General features: G+C 44.8%; 1 protein-coding gene across 1 annotated transcript in view; it reads left to right on the forward strand.

Annotated features, from left to right (window-relative positions):
• Window positions 1-22,386, forward strand: part of Vtcn1 (V-set domain containing T cell activation inhibitor 1) — a 63,227-nt gene that overhangs the window by 37,349 nt on the left and 3,492 nt on the right. The window contains exons 2-5 of the mRNA XM_050157528.1: window positions 3,453-3,517; window positions 11,217-11,564; window positions 16,465-16,743; window positions 21,799-21,967. Of these exons, the coding sequence (XP_050013485.1) occupies window positions 3,453-3,517; window positions 11,217-11,564; window positions 16,465-16,743; window positions 21,799-21,917 (811 nt within the window). The 3' untranslated portion in view covers window positions 21,918-21,967. The remainder of the gene's footprint in view (window positions 1-3,452; window positions 3,518-11,216; window positions 11,565-16,464; window positions 16,744-21,798; window positions 21,968-22,386) is intronic.

The raw sequence follows: 22,386 nt of genomic DNA on the forward strand, positions 1-22,386 counted from the left end.
TTTTTTTTTTTTTTTTTTTTTTTTTTTGATACAGGGTTTCTTTCCGTTCCCCTGGCTGTCTTGAAACTAGCTCTGTAGATCAGATTGGCCTTGAACTCCCAGAGATCTGCCTGCTTCTGCCTTCTGAGTGCTGGGATTAAATTTAACCTCAAATGCTGGGATTAAAGCCATGTAACACCACCAAACAACTGTTTGTTTCTATTTCATTGATTTTAGCCCTGAGTTTGGTTCTTGCCCTCTACTCTTTTCGGGCATTATATCTTCCTGTTGTTTGAGAATTTTCAAGTATATTACTGTGCTGTTGGCATGAGACTGCTCCAGTTTTCTGATGTAGACACTTAGTGATATGAATTTGCATTTTAGAGACACTTGAATTGTGCCCCATCGGTTTGAGTATGTTGTGTTTTCATTTTCATCCAGTCCTGAAAGGGTTTTAATCACCTTTATTTCTGTACTGTCCCATTTTTAATTCGTTAGTGAGTTGTTCAGTTTTTTTCTGCTGTCTCTGTTGTTGATATCCAGCTTTAATTCATGGTGGTCAGGCAGGATGCAGTGTGTTATTTCAATTTTCTTGTTTCCCTTTGTGTCCTAGTATGTAGTCAGTTTTGGAGAATATTCCATGAGCTGCTGAGAAGAAAATGAATTCATTAGTGTTTGTATGGAATTTGCTGTCTGCTCGGTCCATTGGATTCCTGACATTAGTTAACGCTAACATTTCTCTGTTTAGTTTTTGTATGGATGATCTCCATATTGGCAAAAGTGGGGGTACTGAAGTCCACACTATCACTGGGTAGGGTCAGTATGTGATTTTAGCTGTCCTAGTGTCTCTATGAATTTCACTGCTTACGCTTTTCAGTACTTCCCTTTCACAAATCAGAAGCTTACCTAGGTGGGGTTTTGTCCTGAGGTCACCACTCCCTTGATTCCACTTAGTACCAAGTGTTTGATCTCCTTGAGCACTGGACTCAGCTCCATTCCACTTCCTGGTGCTCCTTTTCTTCTCAGACTGTACATTTTCTATTTTGACTTGCTCAGCTTGATCCTTTCAACTATAGATCTGGATGAGTTGTCACCTATGGCCATATGACATAGTCAATACTGGGCTGTCTTGAAATTTCTTCTGCCAATGTCATTAATCCAAAACTCTCCAATTTAGCCTTGAGCAGATTTTTTGGACAAAGGCAGAAAACTGCCACATTCTTCTCCAAAATATCACAAGAACAGTCAGCTAACATTCTTCCCCTCTGAAACCTCCTGAGCCAGGCTCCCACAGTTCAAGTCCCCCTCAGCACCACTGTCTTCCATGCTCCTACTAGGATGGCCCATTAAGACTCACTTAAAGCATTCAACTGTTTTTCTAATTCAAAGTACCAAAGTCTACATTCCTCCATCAAACAGCACAGTCAGGCCTCACAACAATATCCCACTCCTGGTAGTAACTTCTGTCTTAGTCACTGTGTTTCCAGGATGTTTGGTGCCTAGACATTTTTAGATTTAACACTTTCTTTGACTGAACCATCCATTTCTTCTACCTTGTCTTCAAGATCTGGAACTCTCTCTACCCCCCTCATCTTGGAATATGCTAAGAAATCTTACCTCTGTGGCTTTTGTCTGATTTCTTAAGTTTTTCATTTTCATTTCTAGTTTTATTTTAGCTTGGGTTTTCTTTTATGATTCTATTTCTACTTTTGTGTCTTGAAGTCTTAAAATGTTTTTTATTATTTCATTTAACTGTTTTTGCTTTCACAGTTTTCATTAGGGTATCGGTTCATATCCTCTTTAAAGTCTTTGAACATATTCATAATTGCTATTTTGTATTCCTTGTCTTATACTTCATCTAAACTGCATTTCTTGGGGCTTTTATTGAAATACCAGCTTTCAGAGGAGGCATAGTGTCTTAACTGTTCATGTTTGTTTTTTCACTAGGATGTAGGTATCTGTAGTTATAATATTTGGGATATCTTGGCATAGCTATCTGGTCTTTTTGAGTGGGCAGTTCTGTTCTTTGGTCGCTCATTCCCACTCTAGATCCTAGGAAAGTATGGTGGCTGAGGGCTCTCAGTTGGAGATTGCTTCTGTCAGTCGAAAGATAACACAAAGAAATGGAGATGGTCTAAGAGGAAAGGCAAAGAGGGGCAGAAGGAAATATGTAGGGAGACAGAGGGTGCACACCAAGAGGCTGAGTCCCCAGGGAGTGGAGGTGGGGTGAGGGGCGGGGCTCCTTCAGGAAGGCTCAGGGTGAGTCTAGAGAGGGGAGCAGGAAGGATGATGAACCCCCAGCATTGTGTTTTCTCTAGTAGAAAGAATCTCTGCAGACAGCATCCAACATAAAGAAATGGAGGTGGGATGGAAGGGAAGGATAAGTGGGTTAATAAGAAAGAGCTAAGGGCACCCTGGGTCTGCACCAAGAGGTGGGTGGAAGGTGGTGCTCCTGCAGCCAGGCTGTGACAAGATAAGGAGTAAATCTGGAGAAACAGGAATTAAGGGGCTAGGCGGAACCTGGGTTTGCACCTAGATGTGCAATTCTAAATATGTGCTTTATTGCTATATCCCCATCATACTTCTTTAAAACAAAGACAGAAGACAGTCACTGAGATCCTGCAGGGCATGGTAGACCAGGTATGAGTACAAAGTAGAGAAGGCATGACCAGGTGGAGATGAAGATCAACAGAAAGAATCAAGAAGGGAAAACAAATGATACAAAGAGGTGGGCAGTGTGGCTAAGAGTAAGGTTGAGTAGGACACAAGGTCTCCTCAAGAGCCATTGGGCAATGCAGAGAGATATTACCATCAGTCTTCCTTTGACAGTGTGGACAGTCTTCTCTGGTCTTGAAACTTGTAGTGGCATTTCTATTGTATTTTAATAAATAAAGCTTGCCTGAAGATCTGAGAGTAAAACAGCCCCGCTGGTCAGCCTTACAGACCAGGTAGTGGTAACACACACCTTTAATTCCAGTAGCAACACTATTTTGCCATAGAAACCAGGTAGTGCATGCCTTTAATCCCAATGGTGCACGCCTTTAATCCTAGCCCAAGAGAGGATTATAAAACAAGAGGAAACAGCTCTCAGACACAGTCTCATTGTGAGATTCCTAGAGGCAGGATCACCATTTCAGACTGAGATGGAGGTAAGAGCCAGTCTCTGGCTGTTTTGCTTTTATGGATCTTCAGGTTGAAGCCTAGTTTCTCTGAGTTTTTATTAATCGTGCTTCAGAAACTGGAAATTGAGATGACTCTATCAGATAAAAGGGACATTTCTTCACTTGTCTCCAGACTCCAGTGGGATGGGAGTGGGATCGCTGAGACTTCTAAGGTTCCTATTTCTAGGAAGGGCTCACGTGGGTGAAAAGCTTGTGATGTCTTATGTAGCACATCTTACACGGGATGCTTGTGAGGCAGTATGTTGGATGGAACGAAGAAGTAACTTCCTGTTTCTCCCCCTCTGTCCGTAGTGTTATTAACATCATCATCATCCTGGCTGGAGCAATCGCACTCATCATTGGCTTTGGCATTTCAGGTAAGTGCTGTCCAATCCCAGCCCATGCTGCGACCATCTCCGTCAAACCTCTTCTCGCTCACTGTGACGTGTGGGAAGAGCAGGACGGCTCCCCAGAAAACTTCAAAGTCGAACACCTGTCCTCTTCTCCTGAGACATTTATCTCCTTAGGCCTTAGCCATTTCTAAACAGGAGCCTTGTAGAAGGATGACTGGCCATGACTACTGTACCAGGTAGGAAACAGATGCCAGAAGAACCACTCTTGAAAGGCAGTCAGCGCATGTCAGTCACAGGAAGCCCCCTCGTCCTTCTTCCAATAGGCCACTTCTCTAGAACATCTATTATTATTATTATTATTATNTATTATTAATTATGATGAAAGACAAGTGAAGAAGACAGCAGCTGTCTTCTTTGAGGTGAATCCTGGTACTAGCTCTTATAGACCAGGCTGGCCTCGAACTCACAGAGATCCACCTGCCTCTGTCTCCCGAGTGCCGGGATTAAAGGTGTGCGCCACCACCGCCAGGCCCAAAATACTTATTTTAACTTGGTCTGTGACCAAGCTGTCACTTCATGATTTTAGTCTTTATAGTTTCAGTATCCTCTTTCCTCTGTCACTCTCCTTCCATGTATGGTTGCTTATTAAAGATCAGCCACAAGGCCTGAACTAAAAAACCTTGCTAAATGTGTATTTGCTTACGCAAGGCATCAGCACCCTTAACCACTTCCCTTATCATCAAAAACATATTCTGCTTGCTTTAAAATTGAGGTTCTCTGTTTGTATTTTTTGTAAGATTCTAGTTTTATTTGAATTAGGTGGCTATGTAACTGAGAGCATGTGCACAAGAGTGCAGTGCCCAAGGAGGCCAGCAGAGGGCATTAGACCCCCCCATAGAACTGGGTTACAGGTGGTTGTGACCCAGTGTCCTTGGGGAGCCAAACTCAGGTCCTCTAAAAGAGAGCAGTATGCACTCTTAACCTCTGAGCCATCTCTCCAGTCCCTGTGTTTCTTTTTGACATATAGTTCTTTATATATTCTGTTTGCAAATTTCCAGACCTCTCCTGATCTATGGCTTGCCTTTTCTCTCCCTTCATCCCTTTCAATGAACAACAAATGGTCTTCATTTTCACATAGACTGTTTCATCAATCTTTTCCTTCATATGTGGAACCTAATCTAATCCATTTTAAAAACGTTTGCCTTCCTTGAGGCTGTGACAGTCTACGTTTTTAGACACTTCGGTGTTTTGCCTCATGCAGGTATACTTACAACCCATCCAGAGTGCCTTTCATAGCATACAGGTCAAGATTCAGTATTTCAGCGTGGCTGTCCAGTAGACCCAACCCATTTAATCAAAACACTTTCTTCTCTCTAAAGCCTCCATCATCATAAACCAGCCATTATGTGTGTGTTGATAGATTTCTGAACTTGCTAATCTGTTTCATTCTAATACAGATGGTTCTTGATAATACAGCTATATTCCAATGTATCAATTGTATACTGGAAACATTGCAAGTTCAGGGCATTTAATACACCCAACCTCTCAGACACCATGCTTGGCATAAAGCACACTGCAGAGTGTGGCCATTGGCTCTATGATCATGTAGCCAATGGGAGCTACACTCACACCTGGTTCCCTGGTTCCAGAATCACCAGAGTATCCCATCACGTAACACCAGCACAGGAACACATAAAAGATCAAAATTTGGAGTGCACTTTTTACCAAATGTGTGTCATTTTTGCACCATCATAAAGTCTAATAAATGCAAACTGAACCACTGTAAGTGTGGGGGGCATCTCTACTTCTTTTTACTTACTTTGGATTTATGTTATTTCATCTCTTTTCCTGCTCCTAAATCTTAGGTGATCTCTTCTCCTCTCCCTCCATGAGGATTTATGTACAGTAACAGTTGCTAGGGGTGAGAGGCTCATGGCCTCTCCCTCTCCCAAGGAGCTAGTGGCAGTCAATGGTTGCTGGGTGGGGAGGGGTGAGACTCATTCTCTTATGCTCCTGAGATAATCTCTCACTCATGCTCATAGAAGAGACCCTAATTAAGCCTATTGGGTCAAAGACAAAATAGAAAGGAGTCTTAGAAGAAGGGGATCCACAGGAGTGGCAGAGGGACAAGAAGGGGATAATGGGTGAATATGACCAAAGGTATGAAAGCCATGATGAAGCGCACTATCATCTATCACTAATAATATATGCTAATAAATAAAAAGGAGAAAACCAAACCAAGAGCTGAGGATGGATCTCAGATGCAGAGCGCTTGCCCAGTGTGCAAAACCCTGAGTTCCACTCCAGCATGGCAAACATAAACAAACAAATAAATAAATAAATAAATAAACATTCTAAGTGTGGGCCTCATACAACACAAGCTGCACTTCAGGTGAATCTTTGGAAGAGAGGGTGAGAGACTCTCATCAACCCCTCGTTAAAGGATACTCAGGAGGAAGGGAGGCATAGCAGGAAGGTACCTCCCTGGCCACAGTAAGTGTCCTCCAGCACTGCACTGTGGTCACTCCCGGGCCATCCCCAACAGCTCCTCACAGTGCAAGAGTTTAAGGATCAGAGACAGGCGGGTCCCAAATGAGACAACTTCATGCCCTTTGGGAGGTAAATTAACTTTCCAGAATCAGCTGTTTTCACTGTTAAAATACGCATGATCATGTGAGAACCTAGAGATTGCTCACACATGCATAAGTGGCTGACACAGCTGGACACCACGAATACTGTTAATACCCATTTCCTAGTGTTGGTGAATTCATTTAGCACCTCTTGGGAACGACACAATCTTCTGGCCACCCCAAGGAAGACCTTTAATGAAGTTAGGGTGGTCAAGACAGACAGTCAAAAGACATCATCTAATACTGTTCCACCTTCGGACACAAGATAAGCCCCTGTGTTCCTATCAGAAGCATTGTGCAAATTGTTTGGAAAACATTTGATATTTCCAACATTGATACAGTTATTTGTAAAAAAAAAAAAATAGCTCTTTGTGTGCCTTACATTTATGACCTTTAGGTGTTTTATCTTGAGGTTTTTACCTGTGTGTACTGTGGTGTTGGAGTGAATCAAGCCTAGGGTCTCACACGTGCCAGGCAAGTATCCTGTCACTGGATTCCATCCCCAGCCCTGTGGCTTTTATTCTTAAAGTGGTTGTTGAGGGAGTGGTGGGGCTGTATTCTTTTAAACACTGCCTGGCCCATTAGTTCCAGCCTCTTATTGGCTAGCTCTTACATATTGATCTAACCCATTTCTAACAATCTGTATAGCCCACGAGGTGGCTTACCAGGGAAGATCTTAACCTGCGTCTGTCTGGAGTGGGAGAATCATGGTGACTGCCTGACTCGAATTCTTTCTCCCAGCATTCTGTTCTGTTTACTCCACCCACCTAAGGGTTGGCCTATCAAATGGGACAAGGCAGTTTCTTTATTAATTAACCAATGAAAGCAACAGATTAGAAAGAAATCACTCCTACATCAAGTGGTGATATCTTTATAACTGGTTGGTTCTTGAAATGCTTCAATCTAGCTTTATCGACCAGCAAAATATGCCAGAAGCAGCCTGGGTTAAGTACCAGGCAGGACTGATTTGGTCCTGGCTCCCCTGCTTGCTAGACACAGGGCACTAAGCGAGTCACTAGCATCAGAGCTTCTTTACACTCATTCATAAGAATGTTCTGATGCTCATTCTTAACTTTGGTGGCTTAAAATGAGTCACTAAGGGTAACGCCTTTAGTGCAATGTTCCTTTCCTACCTCCCAAGGCCTGGTCCACTGCACAGCTGGGCTCCAGCACATGCCACAGGACCCTCTGCTAACAGCTTCTAGTGTGTTCTATGCTATTGGAATGTATAGAGTCTGGTATGCATTGTGTCAAGGGACAGTTCTTGTCCTAAGTTTTATCCAGTGCCACCCCCATCACGATCTCTATGAAATGCTTGCCTCGGGTTTCCTGTACTACCAATCCCAAATATCCCTGTAGGAAAGAAGCAATTAAACATTACTCACCTATGTGAAAACAGATGTTGAGATGTGAGAGCCTGCTCACCTCTGGTGTCTCCCACCCCTTTCCTCAAACGACCAGAGCTATGGTAGGAATTGCCCCTATGTCATAACTTTAGTTACAACTCGACATAATCCTAGAGTCACCTAGAAAGGGAGCTTCCACTAAAGAACTGCCCAGGTCATACTGGCATGAGGTCATGTCTACGAGGCTTTTCCTTAATTGCTACTTGATTTAAGAGGGCTCAGCCCACTGTGAGTGGTGCCATGTAGGGGCAGGTGGGCCTGGGTTATATAAATAAAGGTAGCTAAGGGGCTGGGGATATGATTGGGCACTTAAGGGCACTTGCTTCTCTTGCAGAGGGCTCAGCTTTGGTTGCCAGAACCCACATAGAGCATCACAATCACCAGAGGAATCTGATGCCTTCTTCTGACCTCCTGGGGCACCAGGCATGCATATGCTATACATACATACACACAGGAAACATTCACGTACATTAAAAATAGATAAATATTTTTTTTAATTAGAAAAGTAGCTGAGCAAGCAGAACAGGTGATCCAGTAAGCAGTGTTACTCTGTGGTCTCTGCTTCAGTTCTTGCCTTTAGGTTCCTACCTTGTGATTTCTGAAGTCCTCACTGTCTTTTATTTCTCCCCTTCCTTTCCTATGGATGAGAATTCAACTGGTGTCTTGCTCATCCCATTGGCCACGTCATGAATAGGAACCCAAGTGACCTGAAGCTGCCACAGGTCCCCAGGCACGCAGAAGCTGACTACTTTTAATTACCAAGTTCCCTAGGAGCTGTGTCAGTGGGGCCCCTACCTACGGGCTCAAGGCCAGCACATTAGACCGAATTCCGGTAACACAATTACCAAACTGAAATATATCATTATCATTTCATTTCCTCCATAATTGTGCTAATTATGTGCGATTTTTTTTCTGAAAAAAGTAATTTTCCAGATTACCTTCAATGACATTTTATGAAGTGCAGTCACCTTCACTCTGGCTCTGGTTGAGTCCCAGCGGTTCTGGGGTTTCATTCAGCATCTGTATGCGTTCTTATTGTCGTCTTTTTAAAGCTAATCTTTCTCCCGCATTTATGAAAGGTGGTCTTGGTTCTTTGCTCTTGCAATAGGTATATTATACAAGCAGTGTTTTGTGTTTATCCCCGTTTACTCTGGAACTCACAGAACATTCTTTCTCCATGGAGCAGAGCAGCACACACAATCAGACCCGTAGTTATGACTAAAACCATCTGCCCCTTGGGCAAAGCTTACAGATGTGTGCCAAGTCCAGATGTGAGTCAAGGGAGAAGGCAGTTACCATGGTAAAGGGGAAAGACAAGTTATGGACGGGGGTGTATCTGCCAGTTCTACCCTGACTGGCTGAAAAGAGTTTCTCAGAAGGACTACCCTCAAATACGAGTGGAATGTGGGTAAGCAGGAGACATGAGAGCAGGAACCTCTGTACAGGAGAAAGACGAGCAGGGTTGGGAAGGCACAGAGTGTGACCCTGCAGCCCATGCAAGCCTGGGCCTTGATATAAAAAAAGAGGATTGAAAATATTCCCGAACCTTCAAAGCAGTGTTCAAGAAAATACAGGAGACAGGGGTGCCGTGGTACCACACAGTCAAACCTTTTGCTCTCTTCCCTAGTTAGTTTTCCAAATGCCTCACATGAAAGGCCACACGGGGCAGCTGCTCCCCAAATCCCTTTTCTTCCACACTGTCAAGCCTCAAAAAGCTCTTCCAGCCCAGCCTATGTGCGCATGCCTGTTTCCTCGGCCTCTTTTTCCTAGCTATACTTCTTCTTCTATCCTTAGCCCTCTGTTCTTTTTTTATGCAAATCTACCTAGCTTAGCGTCTTTGGCTCTATTTCCCATTCATTACCCTCATCTCTTTTGTAAAGGTCTTGGAGTCAATTAGACAATCCCAAGCCTTAATGAGCTGGAAGTGCCAAGGACACCCTTGTGGCTAGAATGTTTGCTTCTGTGATTGAAAAGGAACATGTATTATTTGTTCATGGATCTTTAAATTGAAGAAAGAAAATCAACAAACCATCGGACAGAGACAAAGCAGACGACGAAGGGAGATGGTGGGAGAGGAAACTGCCAGGCAGGAACAAGAGGCATTCACTGTGTGCCAGGCAGTGCTTGGCACCGAAGGCCAGGCTGGGAAATCTGCAACTCATTCCAGAGTCCATAGTAACCACGGGAACTCAGGGGCTAGGTGGCAGGTGTATTTGGATTGTACACTAAGCAAGCTCCTTGCAAGATCAATGTGTTCAAAATGTGTGGGAAGGAGGCAGACAAGCGCAGTGGGAAAACCAATAAGGAATCTGAAAAGTACAATTGAGCAGCATCCAAGACCCATCATAGTGACGTCTGAGGGTGTCAGAAAGGCTTGTGAGGACCAGCTTAAGAACTTAAACCAGGCATTTGTGTGAAGACAATACAAAGGTCAGGCAGCACCTCCTGCAGTCTTGACTATGCCCAGCAGCCAGCACGGCTCTTAGGATGATGCTCCCCATGGTCTCTCCTGCACTTACTTGTTTCTGCTCCTTGATTTTCTTGGGCTCCATGGCCACTGCCTTAGCTTCACATCCATGTTACAGGAACCTCTAAAAATAATCTGTCACCCTAGGGTGCTCTCGGGCAGAACAGCAGGCACAAAGAACCCCCAGCCTGAGTGTGCTGTAGGCTGCACAACTGAAGGAAAGGCCATAAAATGGTGACATCACCATAGTAATGTTTCTCCAGACGGTAGGATCAAAGAGGTGAGGAAGGAGGCTTCTCTCGTGGATCAAAGCATCATTAACTACCACTCTTCATTACGATGTAGATAACATCATAACCTCAGAACCATCACTTCCCTTCTTGGTGCCTGAGTTTCTCCATCATTCCAAGGAAGATCAAGTCCCAGCTCATTAGGATTTAACTTTCTATGTTCAGCGAGTCTGGTTTTATCCCAGGCTTTTTCAGATCCAGGCCAGCTGGCCTTGGTGAGTTCCCGGTAGAACATCCCCATTGTCTCAGTGTGTGGGTGCACCCCTCGCGGTCCTGAGTTCCTTGCTCGTGCTCTCTCTCCTTCTTCTCCTGATTTGGACCTTGAGATTTCTGTCCTGTGCTCCAATGTGGGTCTCTGTCTCCTTTCATCGCCTGATGAAGGTTAATGCGACGGTGGGGAAGAGACAGAAATCTTTAATAAATAAATTAAAAAAAAAGGATTTAACTTTCTTCAGAATTACTAATACTAATTAACAGCAAGTAGAGCTTTGTGTCCCTCCTGCTTAGCTAGGAATAATACCTTACTTGTGTAATTGTCGTTTGCAGATCAAGTTTACCCCCATTTGATTTGTTCCTCATAACAACCTCTCAGAGGCTGTTACCTCCACTTTCCTGGGAGTCAGAGGAGTCACATGACTTATTTAAGGTTGCATGGTAGACTTGAATACTCATGTTCAAACCCTCAACTCTGACGTGTTCTCCTCTTGCCGCCTCTCCGGGTTTGGGGAGATTGTTCTTACAAAAGCTATTGTGCACAGCAGATCTGCTGTAGATGTTAACATGGATTACTCCTCTTTCTAGTCATGTCTTTTAAATAAAACGCTTTTCTCTACTTCTAATTGATCTGGACAACTCTGTCTGGCTTGCATTAATGAAGAGCTTCTTGGCTGTCAAAGTACCGGGGCTTCACTGTTCCTTCCTGAATCGCAGGCAAACACTTCATCACCGTCAGGACGTTCACCTCGGCAGGAAACATCGGAGAGGATGGGATTCTGAGCTGCACTTTTGAACCTGACATCAAGCTCAATGGCATCGTCATTCAGTGGCTGAAAGAAGGGACCCTGGGTTTGGTCCACGAGTTCAAAGAAGGCAAAGACGATTTCTCACAGCAGCACGAGATGTTCAGAGGCCGGACAGCGGTGTTTGCTGATCAGGTGGTGGTCGGCAATGCTTCCCTGAGGCTGAAAAATGTCCAACTCATAGACGCTGGCACCTACACGTGCTACATCCGTACCTCCAAAGGAAAAGGGAATGCCAACCTGGAGTATAAGACTGGAGGTGAGTTACTTCCGCAGGGTGGGCAGAGGGGGCACCCAGAGATATCTGAGAATAAAGGTCACCAGTCGCTGATGAAATATAGTGTGTTCATAAATGACCAATATTGGACCAAACTCTCTCATCTCTGTTAGTAGTGGTTGTTATGCCCAAGACCACACCAACTTCCACAGTGATCTGCTATAATATTAGGACTTAAAATATGTTCTTCGAGTCTCTCACCATCTTTGAATTTCTAGGTGTATTTCCAAATCTCTGTCTCTGTCTCCCCCCCCCCCCTGTGTGTGTGTGTGTGTGTGTGTCTCCATGGTCTCACTCTGTAACTCTCTATGTAGATCAGGTTAACCTTAAACTCACAGAGATCTGCCTGCCTCTGCCTCCCAACTACTGGGATTAAAAGCTCCTAGCTAATAAATGCAGTCTCTTGAAGGCAGGCCCTGTTGTTGCTACTAAGAGAAGTCTACCATCTGTCCTGAGATATTTCTATACTAATCAGGCCCAAGCCCACAGCCGAGATGAGTCTTTCCAGAGACTTCCGCCAGAAAGCAATTTTAGAAGCGGTACAAAAGGACCAAACCAAAGCAACGCTGTCATACAAACTCAGTATTACCGCCCCAGTGAAACCCGCATTTCCTTGCCAACCCAGTCTAACAGATGTTTCCCGAAGCTGTCTACAAGGGATTCAGATAGCTGCGACGAAGAACACAGAGATGATCAATAAACAGAAGTGACTGTCCCTCCTTTCACGGTGCTTCCAGTATAGATCTTAGCAAACTGAAGGACTGCCCAGGGGTAACAACAGAGAATAACAAACAACACCTTCTGAAAGTAGAAATAGCTGGGTGGTGGTGGCGCACACCTTTAATCCCAGCACTCGGGAGGCAGAGACAGGCGGATCTCTGTGAGTTCGAGACCAGCCTGGTCTACAGAGCTAGTTCTGGGACAGGCTCCAAAGCTACAGAGAAACCCTGTCTCGAAAAAAAAAAAGAAAAAAAAAGAAAAGAAAAGAAAAGAAGGAAGGAAGGAAGGAAGGAAGGAAGGAAGGAAAGAAAGAAAGAAAGAAAGAAAGAAAGAAAGAAAGAAAGAAGAAATAGAACAAGAGAGGGGTTCAAAGGAAGGGAGAGAGCACACCCAAAGGAGAAAGAACCCCCCAGGAAGAAGTTAAAAGGGACCTTGAAGGATGGGCATTAAGTAGCCTCTGCTCCCGAGTCTAACACAGGCTTTGTGGGCCTTTCTTGAACTTCTCCTTATATGTGTAATGCTACAAAGCAGTGCCCTAGATCCAGGCCTGGATGAGGACGGTGAGCCAAACAACACAACCTCTCTGAGCCTTGGCATCTTTATCTGAAGAGGGAGCCTGGTGGGCAATATCAAACAGTAAGACCAACTGCACAAACTCCACTGAAAAGCCTAAAACAGTGAGCCAAGAAAACACGCTACTAAGTTATGACTCAAGGTCTAAAGCACACAAAACACAAGGAAGAAGATGATACAATTCTCTTCAGACAGAAATTCCGAATAATTTGCCTCCCTCTCTCCTTCTCCAGGAGGGGGAGGCACCATTTGATAGTCTTCCCACTCGGTGAATTCAGGTTTCTAAGACACCTAACACACGCCCCTCACATCATTGGGTATGGAGAGCCCGTGCCTTCCAGCAGGCCGTGCTGATGGGAGGAGAACTTTACCCTGCAAAGGTCTTCCTCTCCAAAACCCCACCTGACTCCAACCATGAGAAGAACATCCCGTAAATCCCAACACGAAGGCACCCCCTACGCAATACCTGACCACTACTAAAACTACTGATTAAAAAAAAAAAAATTTAAAAATGGGAAGATTGAGAAAATGCCAGAGTTCATACAAACCTGAGGTGAAATAATTAAACCATAATGGCATACTAGTGAGATTCTGGGACAACAACAGAATTCCCAATGTTAACAGGAAAATGGGCAAAATACAAATAAAGTCTGGGGTTTAATTAGCAGTGATGCTGGTTTCTCGATTTTGACAGAAGAACAAAGGCCATTGAAGATGCTCCATTAGAGGAAACTGAATGGGAAACATAGGAATTCTCTTACTGAATATTGTCTTTGAAACTTTTATGTAAATCTAAAGTTGTTCATATAATTAAATTTATTTGTAAGCTAACTTTAAATTTTTAGTAGATTAGGACAGCCTGGAAAGGTGGCTCAGTTGTTAAGAGTCCTAGCTATTCTTCCAGCATGCACATGCCTGCACATGGCAACCCAAGGACTATGATCCCCCTTCTGGCCTCTACAGGCACTGTATGCACATGGTGCACACATGGACATGGAGGCAAACAGTCAAATAGATTATATAAAAATAAATCCATTTTTTAAAGAAAGTAGAACTGGGCAGTGGTGGTGCATGCCTTTAATCCAAGCACTCAGGAGGCAGAGGCAGGCGGATCTCTGTGAGTTTGAGGCCAGCCTGGTCTACAGAGTGAGTTCCAGGACAACAGAGCTGTTCCACAGAGAAACCCTGTCTTGAAAAAAAAAAAACAGAGAGAGAATAAATTAGTAAAATTCCAAAATTTTAAAGTTTGAGCATAGGTATAATAACAGATAACCATAGGATTATTTCGAAGCTCAAATAAAGTAATGTCTGGGATACACTTCTAGCACAAAGCATATGCTCACGACTTAGTTTCCATATCGCCTCCTAGGGACGATATTCCCTACCTGCTCCAAGCATGTGCATCTCATCTTCCTTGCTATGGAACAGGCTTGCTGGGAGGAAGGTGAAGAGCAGGGTGTGTTGGCACACGCCTGTATCCTCAGCGCGTGGCACAGAAGGCCAAAGGATCAGGAGTTCTGTGTCATCCTCAGCTCCATGGTGAGGTTAAGGCCAGCGTGGGCTACATGAGACTGACTCAGAAACAAACAAAAACAACGGCAAGGGAAAGGTTTTCCTTTCATTCTCACTTAGCACCAGCCTAACCCTAAGCAAAAAAGCAGCTAAATGGCATAATGAATTACTGACTACCTGGAGGCCTGGTGAGAGGGCTCAGCAGGTGAAGGTGCTCAATATTCAAGCTGTCAACCTGGGTTTGATCCCTGAAACCATGTGTCTTAACGACTTTTCAATTGCTCTGAATAGGCACCATGATCAAGCCACCTATAGGAGAAGTTATATTCGGGGCTCACAGCTTCAGAGAGTGAGTCCATGATCATCACAGTAGGGAGATTGACAGCAGGCAGTCAGGCATGGCGCTGGAGCAGTAGCTGAGAGCTGACATCTGATTCACAAGCATGAGACACAGAGAGAGAGACAGAGAGAGACAGAGAGAGCTCTGAGTTGGGATGGTGTGAGCATGTGCAGTCTCAAAGCCCAGCGACACACCTCCTCCAACAAGACCACACCTTCTAGTCCTTCCCAAACAGTTCCATCAACCAGGACCAAGTATTCAAACATATGAGTTTATGGTGGCCATCCTTGCCCAAACAACCACACCATCTAAAGATGGAAGAGGAGAACCAGTCTGCAAAACTATCCTCCAAGCTTCACAGGTGTGCTGTGGCACATGGACCCTTACAACCATCACCAGCACCATCAGGTCCATCAGTACCATCAGCACAACAACAATTTTTAAAAATATTAATTGTAGATTGCCATTTTGGCATAATAATAAGCCCAGATCCTTAAAACTTATATATTTATTTATTTAGTGAGTTATTCTTCTCTTATGTTAATTCAGAAGACCAAAGCTTCTTCTCCCTCCTTTCCTCCAAGTCCCTCCCTGCCACCCTTTCTTCTCCCCAGATAAAACTCCCTCTGTTTCTCTTCAATAAAGAGAAGGCCTCTCAGGCATATCAACCATACACAATATAACAAGTTACAACAGACTAGGCATCCCACACACACCACTACATCAAGACTGGACAAGGTGACCCAGTAAGAAGAAAAGGTCCCAAAAGCAGGCAACAGAGTCACAGACAACCTGGCTCCCACTGTTAGAAGTCCCACAAGAACACCAAGCTACACAACCATAACATACTGTGTTACTCTGCCTAGTTGCAGAAGAAGGAATTCTTAATTCCCAGATGTTACTTTAATGAGCAGCATTTCTTAGAATAAAACAAACGGCTGCCATTCTATTCCTAGGTATCAGAGCTTTAGTTTCCACCCAAGCAAAGTCCAAATCCCCATGGCGACAAGGCCTGTGAGTGGGCTTTCTGTGGTGATAAGCAAGTGCTGTTATGTTGTTTGCTTCTTTCTCCTTCCTCCTCCCTCTTTATCTTAAAACATCAAATCCAGAAGCTATCCAAGGCTTAACCTTATTGTCACAAGGCAACAGACATTTTCTTTCTTTCTTCCTTTCTTCCTTCCTTCCTTTCTTCTTTCCTTCCTTCCTTCCTTCCTTCCTTCCTTCCTTCCTTCCTTCCTTCCTTCCTTTCTTTTTTCCTTTCTAACGACCCTTGTACACAAAGGACATTACCTATCATAACACTGATATATTTGAAACTCAGGCCCCTGGAGTTTGTGGTATTGAACAAAGGGATATAATTTATAGCGATGCTCTGAGCAAATTATTATTTATTTATGCCCATGACATAAAGGGCCACACAAAAATCACCATGAGAAAGCTCTGAGTCACTTAAGTGACAGAGTGATTGTGGTTGGGTTTTTTTGTTTGTTTGTTTGTTTGTTTGAGATAAGGTTTCTCTATGTAGCTTTGGAGCCTGACCTAGAACTAATTCTGTAAACCAGACTGGCCCTGAACTCACAGGGATCCACCTGCTTCTGCCTCCTGAGTTCTGGGATGAAAGGCGTGTGCCACCACAGCCCGGCTGATTGTTTATTTTTAAGACCTAGCACGTAAGGCTTTTTTTGTATAATCTGTCTTCCCTTGACATTTATCCTTTTTGACTTTTGCCACCTGCAGCCTTCAGTGTGCCAGAGATAAATGTGGACTATAATGCCAGCTCAGAGAGTTTGCGCTGTGAGGCTCCTCGGTGGTTCCCCCAGCCCACAGTGGCCTGGGCCTCTCAAGTTGACCAAGGAGCCAACTTCTCAGAAGTCTCCAACACCAGCTTCGAGTTGAACTCTGAGAATGTGACCATGAAGGTTGTATCTGTGCTCTACAATGTCACAATCAACAACACATACTCCTGCATGATAGAGAACAACATTGCCAAGGCCACAGGAGCCATCAAAGTGACAGGTGGGTTTCCTGGGGCTTCCTGCCTCCCCTGCTGTAGGATGAAGCCCGAGATCTTGGGGTTCTAGTCAGGCACTCTCTTCCTAAACACACCTGCATACCTCTCCATGTTTATCACATGTATTATTAGAGAGAAGATATGTCAGTTAAAACTGAATTTATCTGATATGTACCAGGGCACAAACATCTCTAGTCTTCCAGATCCTCTGGAGCAGTGGTTAACCGTGGGTTGCAACCCCTTTGAGGGTCACCGGGGTCACCTTAGATCATTGGAAAACACAGATATTTACATTACAATTGATAACAGTATCGAAATTACAGTTATGAAGTAGCAATGAAAATAATTGTATAGTTGGAGGTCACCACAACATGAGAAACTGTGCTAAAGGGTCACAGCATTAGGAAGGTTGAGAACCAGTGCTGTAGAGATTTTGACCATAATTGATTTATGTAATTGAAAGCCTCACACAGCACAATATTTATAACATATTGGTTGACAATGGTGCCTGGGACTGGCATGGTAATGCACAGCTTTAATGCTCGCCCTTGGAAGGCAGGGGGGTCTCTGTGAGTTTGAGCTAACCTGCTCTACAAAGTGAGGTCCAGACTAGGCAGAGCTACACAGTGAGACTCTGGCTCAATTTCCTCCCTCCAAAATGCATAGATTGACTTCTTCTCCTTGGTCGTCTTGGAGAGCTTTAGCACTCAGAGGCTTGCTCTTTCTTTCTTTCTTTTTTNTTTTTTTGGATTTTTTCGAGACAGGGTTTCTCCATAGCTTTTTTGGTTCCTGTCCTGGAACTAGCTCTTGTAGACCAGGCTGGCCTCAACTCACAGAGATCCGCCTGCCTCTGCCTCCCGACTGCTGGGATTAAAGGCGTCGCCACCACCGCCCGGCTCAGAGGTTCTTTCTAAATCGGTGGGAATACTTGGCGCAGTGGAGAGACATGATGGCTATGTGACGGCTGTGACCGAGTTAACTGGTCCACTGCACCCTAAATTCCCCCAAATTCACAAGATCCCAACCTGTCCTTGGGAAGGTCTGGAGTCTGAAGTCTGTCTACCCCTCTGACTCCATCTTCCTCAGCCATCGTGGGACTGAATGGCGATCTCACCAATACTGACTAGTCGTGACCACTATAGAGGGAAATCCTAAAACCTTAGAGGGAAGTGACCTCTCAGCAGCCTGTCTGAGAAGCCCCCTCACCTGCCTGGGGTGCATTAGTGCATTTAGTGCATGCCAAACCTAGGAGAAAGCCAGTTTCAAGAAAATACAAACTCAGCTGGAACTTATGAGGCTGTGGCTCCTTGTGCCTTGCAGAACCCTGTCTTCAGAGGCTGGAGTTTGCCAAAAGAGCCCCTGTCTGTATCAAGTCTAGAAAAGTTCAAGCGAGTATCTTGTACACTGTAAGTTCCTGACAAAGGATGGCTGAGTTTAACTGACTAAATCACAGCAGCCTACATTTGTATTCAAATTTTAGTTATGAAAGTTAATCTGTAGGAAAGCAGAAAATACTTGCAAATCATATATCTAATAAGGTATTAATATCCAAAAGAATCCTTATAACTTAACAAAAAAAACTAAATAGCTAAATTTAAAGGTTTTGTTTTTCAGTGCAGACCCAGGATCTTGTACATGCTAGGCAAGCAGTCTACCTGGAATTAAATCTCCAGGCAGTGAAGACTTGTTGCCTTTCTCCACTTTCCATGTATGTGTGCTTTTCATTTTGCTGTGTATGTGGTATCTATGTGCATGTTTTTGCATGGTTTTCACACATGTGCTGAAACACATTAGTACAGGGTCTCTCAATTATACCCGGAGTTAATCTCGATAGCCTGCCTGCTCTGGGGATTGATCCCCAGTTCCCACACTTTGAGACTGGAATTATGGGTACGCTGCCACGCCCACCCCCACGTTTATGTGAGCTTCTGGTGAACTCAAGTCCAGTCCCCCTGCTATCATGGCAAGCATCTTTAACCACTGATCCATTTCTCCAGCCCCCTGAGCACTGAATTTGAAAATAAGTGTATGAGAAAGAGTATTTTTATAATTCTGTTACTCAAAGGACCAAAAAAGCACATCAAAGCGTGCTTCACAACATCCATCCTGAGAGGAAAGCTAAGTGAAACAGCAGGAAGCTAATCTCCCCAGGCTCCCAAGCCCATTGAGATGGTCACCAACACGCCACCAAAAAAAAAAAAAAAATCAAGGCACAGAATTAACAAGGGTTGGTGAGGAACTGAGGAACTAAATCACTCGTGCACTGTTTGTAGGACGGACACTCATGCAATCAACGGAAAATGGCAAGCTCTAAAAATAGACCAGCCATATGATCTGACAGCCATACTTTTAGGTATAGCCCCAAAAAAGCAAAGAAGTCTTGAATAAATATTTGCACTTCGTGGCCATAGTGATACTATTTATAATAGTCAAAAAATGAAATCTGAAGTGTCCGTTGACGGCATAGAAAGCAAGTGGACAGAATGGATACACTATAGTAAATGCACACCGTGAAATACTAGTCAGCCCGGACAGTTGCTCAACAAGTGTGTGTTCTGTGCCAACTATGTTCATAGCACTTTTCAACGCCATGAGATACCCAGACAAATGGTACAAATATCATTAAAAAGTTAATCCCAGTATTAATAAGGGCCCTCTAAGGGAGAGTTGTTGTTTGTGACTAGCCCGGAGCAGTGGGTAAGCAGAATTCGAGTGAGATTATAGAGAAGGAGAAAATAAGGACTCAGATGCCGTGAAATCAGGAGCCTGTGGTGGTGGTCCAAGGGAGGGATTGTGAGTATATCTCTCCTTTGAAAGAGGAAAAGAATCAAAAGCTGCTTGAATAGAAACAAATCTGTAGATCTTGATAAAGCAAATGTGAACGTCAAGAGCAATAAAAGTCAAAATGGGTTTGATGTCACCACCCGGGATATCTAGGAACCTGGTAATGCATCCACCACAGCAGGGAAATAGCAGCGATATGGGCGGGGAGGAGATAACGGTTTAGAGATGCTGCTCTTTAAATGTCCATGGAGGACCAGGCAGAGAGGGCCGCGCTCAGCACACACACGTGTCGGCGTGGGGGGCTGCATTCCCATGCCGTGTGTTTGACTCTGGGAGTAGGATCACTGTGTGTCTAACCTGTGAGTGCCCATCTCCCTTCCCTGGAGAAGGAGGCCGTCGGAAGCTGAACATACCTGGTTGAGCTCCCTCTCTCTCCTGTCACTACCATGAAAGGCATAGTCTGCTCTGCTCTCCGGGCCAACGGTGCTTTAGGAGCAGGATCCGTCCCAGAAGATGGGAGCCTGCCACACTCTGGTGCTGTCTGCTACAGGGCGAGGGTCCAGGCTGGGCCTCCTGCTTCCTACCAAGCGTCACCCTTCACCGCTAGATTTCTGAGCAGCAGAGGTGTTATTCGGGTCTTCTGTTTGCCTGGCTTTGTCCTTTTCCTTGGCTCAGCGCCAAGCTGGGGAAAGAGTGTTATTTATTGGACTCCTCCGAAACCTGACGATATGGGGCTGGAGAGGTGGCGCAGCGGTTAGGAGCACATATTACTCTCACAGGGCACCCGAATTCAGTCCCAGCAGCCACATGGGGCAGCTCACAACCACCTGCACCTCCAACTCCAGGGGATCCGACATCCAGTTCTGGAGCTTCCAAGAGCTGCGCCCACACAGGCACGTCCCCACAGCAGATAGACACACAGAAAAATCAAATAAATCTCTAAGGAAAGATGAAACCCAGTAGTTGATACTAAAAAATATTTACTGACAGGTGGTGGTGGCAACACGTGACTTTAATCCCAGCACTTGGGAGGCAGAGGCAGGTGGATCTCTGTGAGTCTGTGAGTCTGAAACCAGCCTGATCTACAGAGCAAGTTCCAGGCTGTTACACAAAGAAACACTACCCTGAAAAACCAAAAACATGAATTTACTGAATAATTGTGTTTTTTAACTGACCTATTTGGTAACAACAATAAATCCAGATGTGAAGGTTAAGACAGAATGAAACTGAAGAAATACCTTCGTAAGCGGGGGTCGTGGAGGAAATAGCTGTTCGGCTGAGTAGGTCTACTGCATTGGTTGTGTTCACAGCTAACACTCGAGTGACCATTTGCTGGGCACCGTGCCAAGTCACCCAGGGATCCTTATAATCGCCCTGTGAAGTGGGCCATCCTATTTTAGCTTTCTTTGTAGAGGAGGAAACTGAAGCCACAGTGTACTGAGTTACTTACTGAAGTCACACACCTGATGAGGGACAGAACTGAAATGGCCGCATGAAATCGGACTGTTTAGGATGAGTGGAAGAGGAAATTGACAGTTCCTTATTTTATGGAGGCGTGATGGAATCCGATGGCCCAGAACCTGTGAAGGCCCCTGCCTGGGGAGAAGTTGTTGAAATAGGAGCGGCAGGGCTGCGTCCCCGGCACCTGGCCGCCCGCATGGCTAGTTTATACCCAGAAATAATTACACGGAAACCGTATTCTTTCAAACACTGCCTGGCCCGGCTAGGTCCAGTTTCTTATTGGCTAGCTCTTACATATTGTTCTAACCCATTTCTAATATTCTGTGTAGCCCATGAGTTGGCTTACCAGAGAGGATCTTAACCTGCGTCTGTCTGGAGCGGGAGAATCATGGCGACTCTTCCTCTAACCTTCTTTCTCCCAGAATTCTCTTCTGTATACTCCGCCTACCTAATTTTCTATCCAATAAAATGGGCCAAGGCAGTTTCTTTATTAGTAAGAAATCATTCCCACATCAAGAAGTAGGTCCAAACTCAAGGAACCGGCCTGAGCCCTTCCGTTAGCAACGTTGTCTCGTAGTAACCATCATTGATGTCGTGTTTCATTCGGCTGCATCCTCACTGACTTGGACCACAGAGTGGACCTTGCTCCATAAAAAGGGAAACCTCCGAGTTCATTTCAGAAGTGTGGAGAGAAGAAGACAAAATTGCCCTGTAGACACAAATTGCTCCGTTTTTCAGATGCTCTTTCTTCTTCACGCGAAGGGGACATTCAGCTTCTTCTCTGTGACTTTGAACTTTTTTCTCTCCTCTTACAGATTCGGAGGTCAAAAGGCGGAGTCAGCTGCAGCTACTGAACTCGGGGCCTTCTCCGCGTGTTTCTTCTGTCCTTCTGGTTGTTTGGGCACTGCTGTCTCTCTCCACTTCCAGGTGCTAAGATGAGGGGTCTTGGCCACACAAAAGCATGCAAAGTGGCTGGTACGGCAGGTGAGCTAAAGCACAGAGCATTGCTGGATGGCTGAGCCCACACCCTAATAGCCGATCCAGTGCTCCAGCACTAGACTAATCCTTAGGAAGCAGGAGTCCAGCAGCTGCCAGCATCAGCCACGTGAAGGAATGCGCCTTAATGCTAGGGCAGGGACTTTTCCCAGCGTTGTGGAAGGCTAAGGTTTCTGAGGAGTTAGTACTAGGCAAGAGCAGAGTCCTGAGCAACAGGTATGAAAACAAACTACACAACTCAACTCATTGTGTAAATCCAAACACCTATTTTTCATTTGCTGAGTCGCTAGCCTGCCCACCTTGGGCCCAGGTGACTCACCAGCTGGCCTCCTGCTGAGATGTGTTCTCTGGCTCCAATTACTGATGGGACATTTCCATCTAACGATTCTTCTGCAAGTAAAATTTGC

The sequence above is a fragment of the Alexandromys fortis genome, unplaced genomic scaffold (genome assembly GCF_014885135.2).
Source record: "Alexandromys fortis isolate MF-2015 unplaced genomic scaffold, M_Fortis_MF-2015_v1.1 scaffold_78, whole genome shotgun sequence".
NCBI lineage: Eukaryota > Metazoa > Chordata > Mammalia > Rodentia > Cricetidae > Alexandromys > Alexandromys fortis.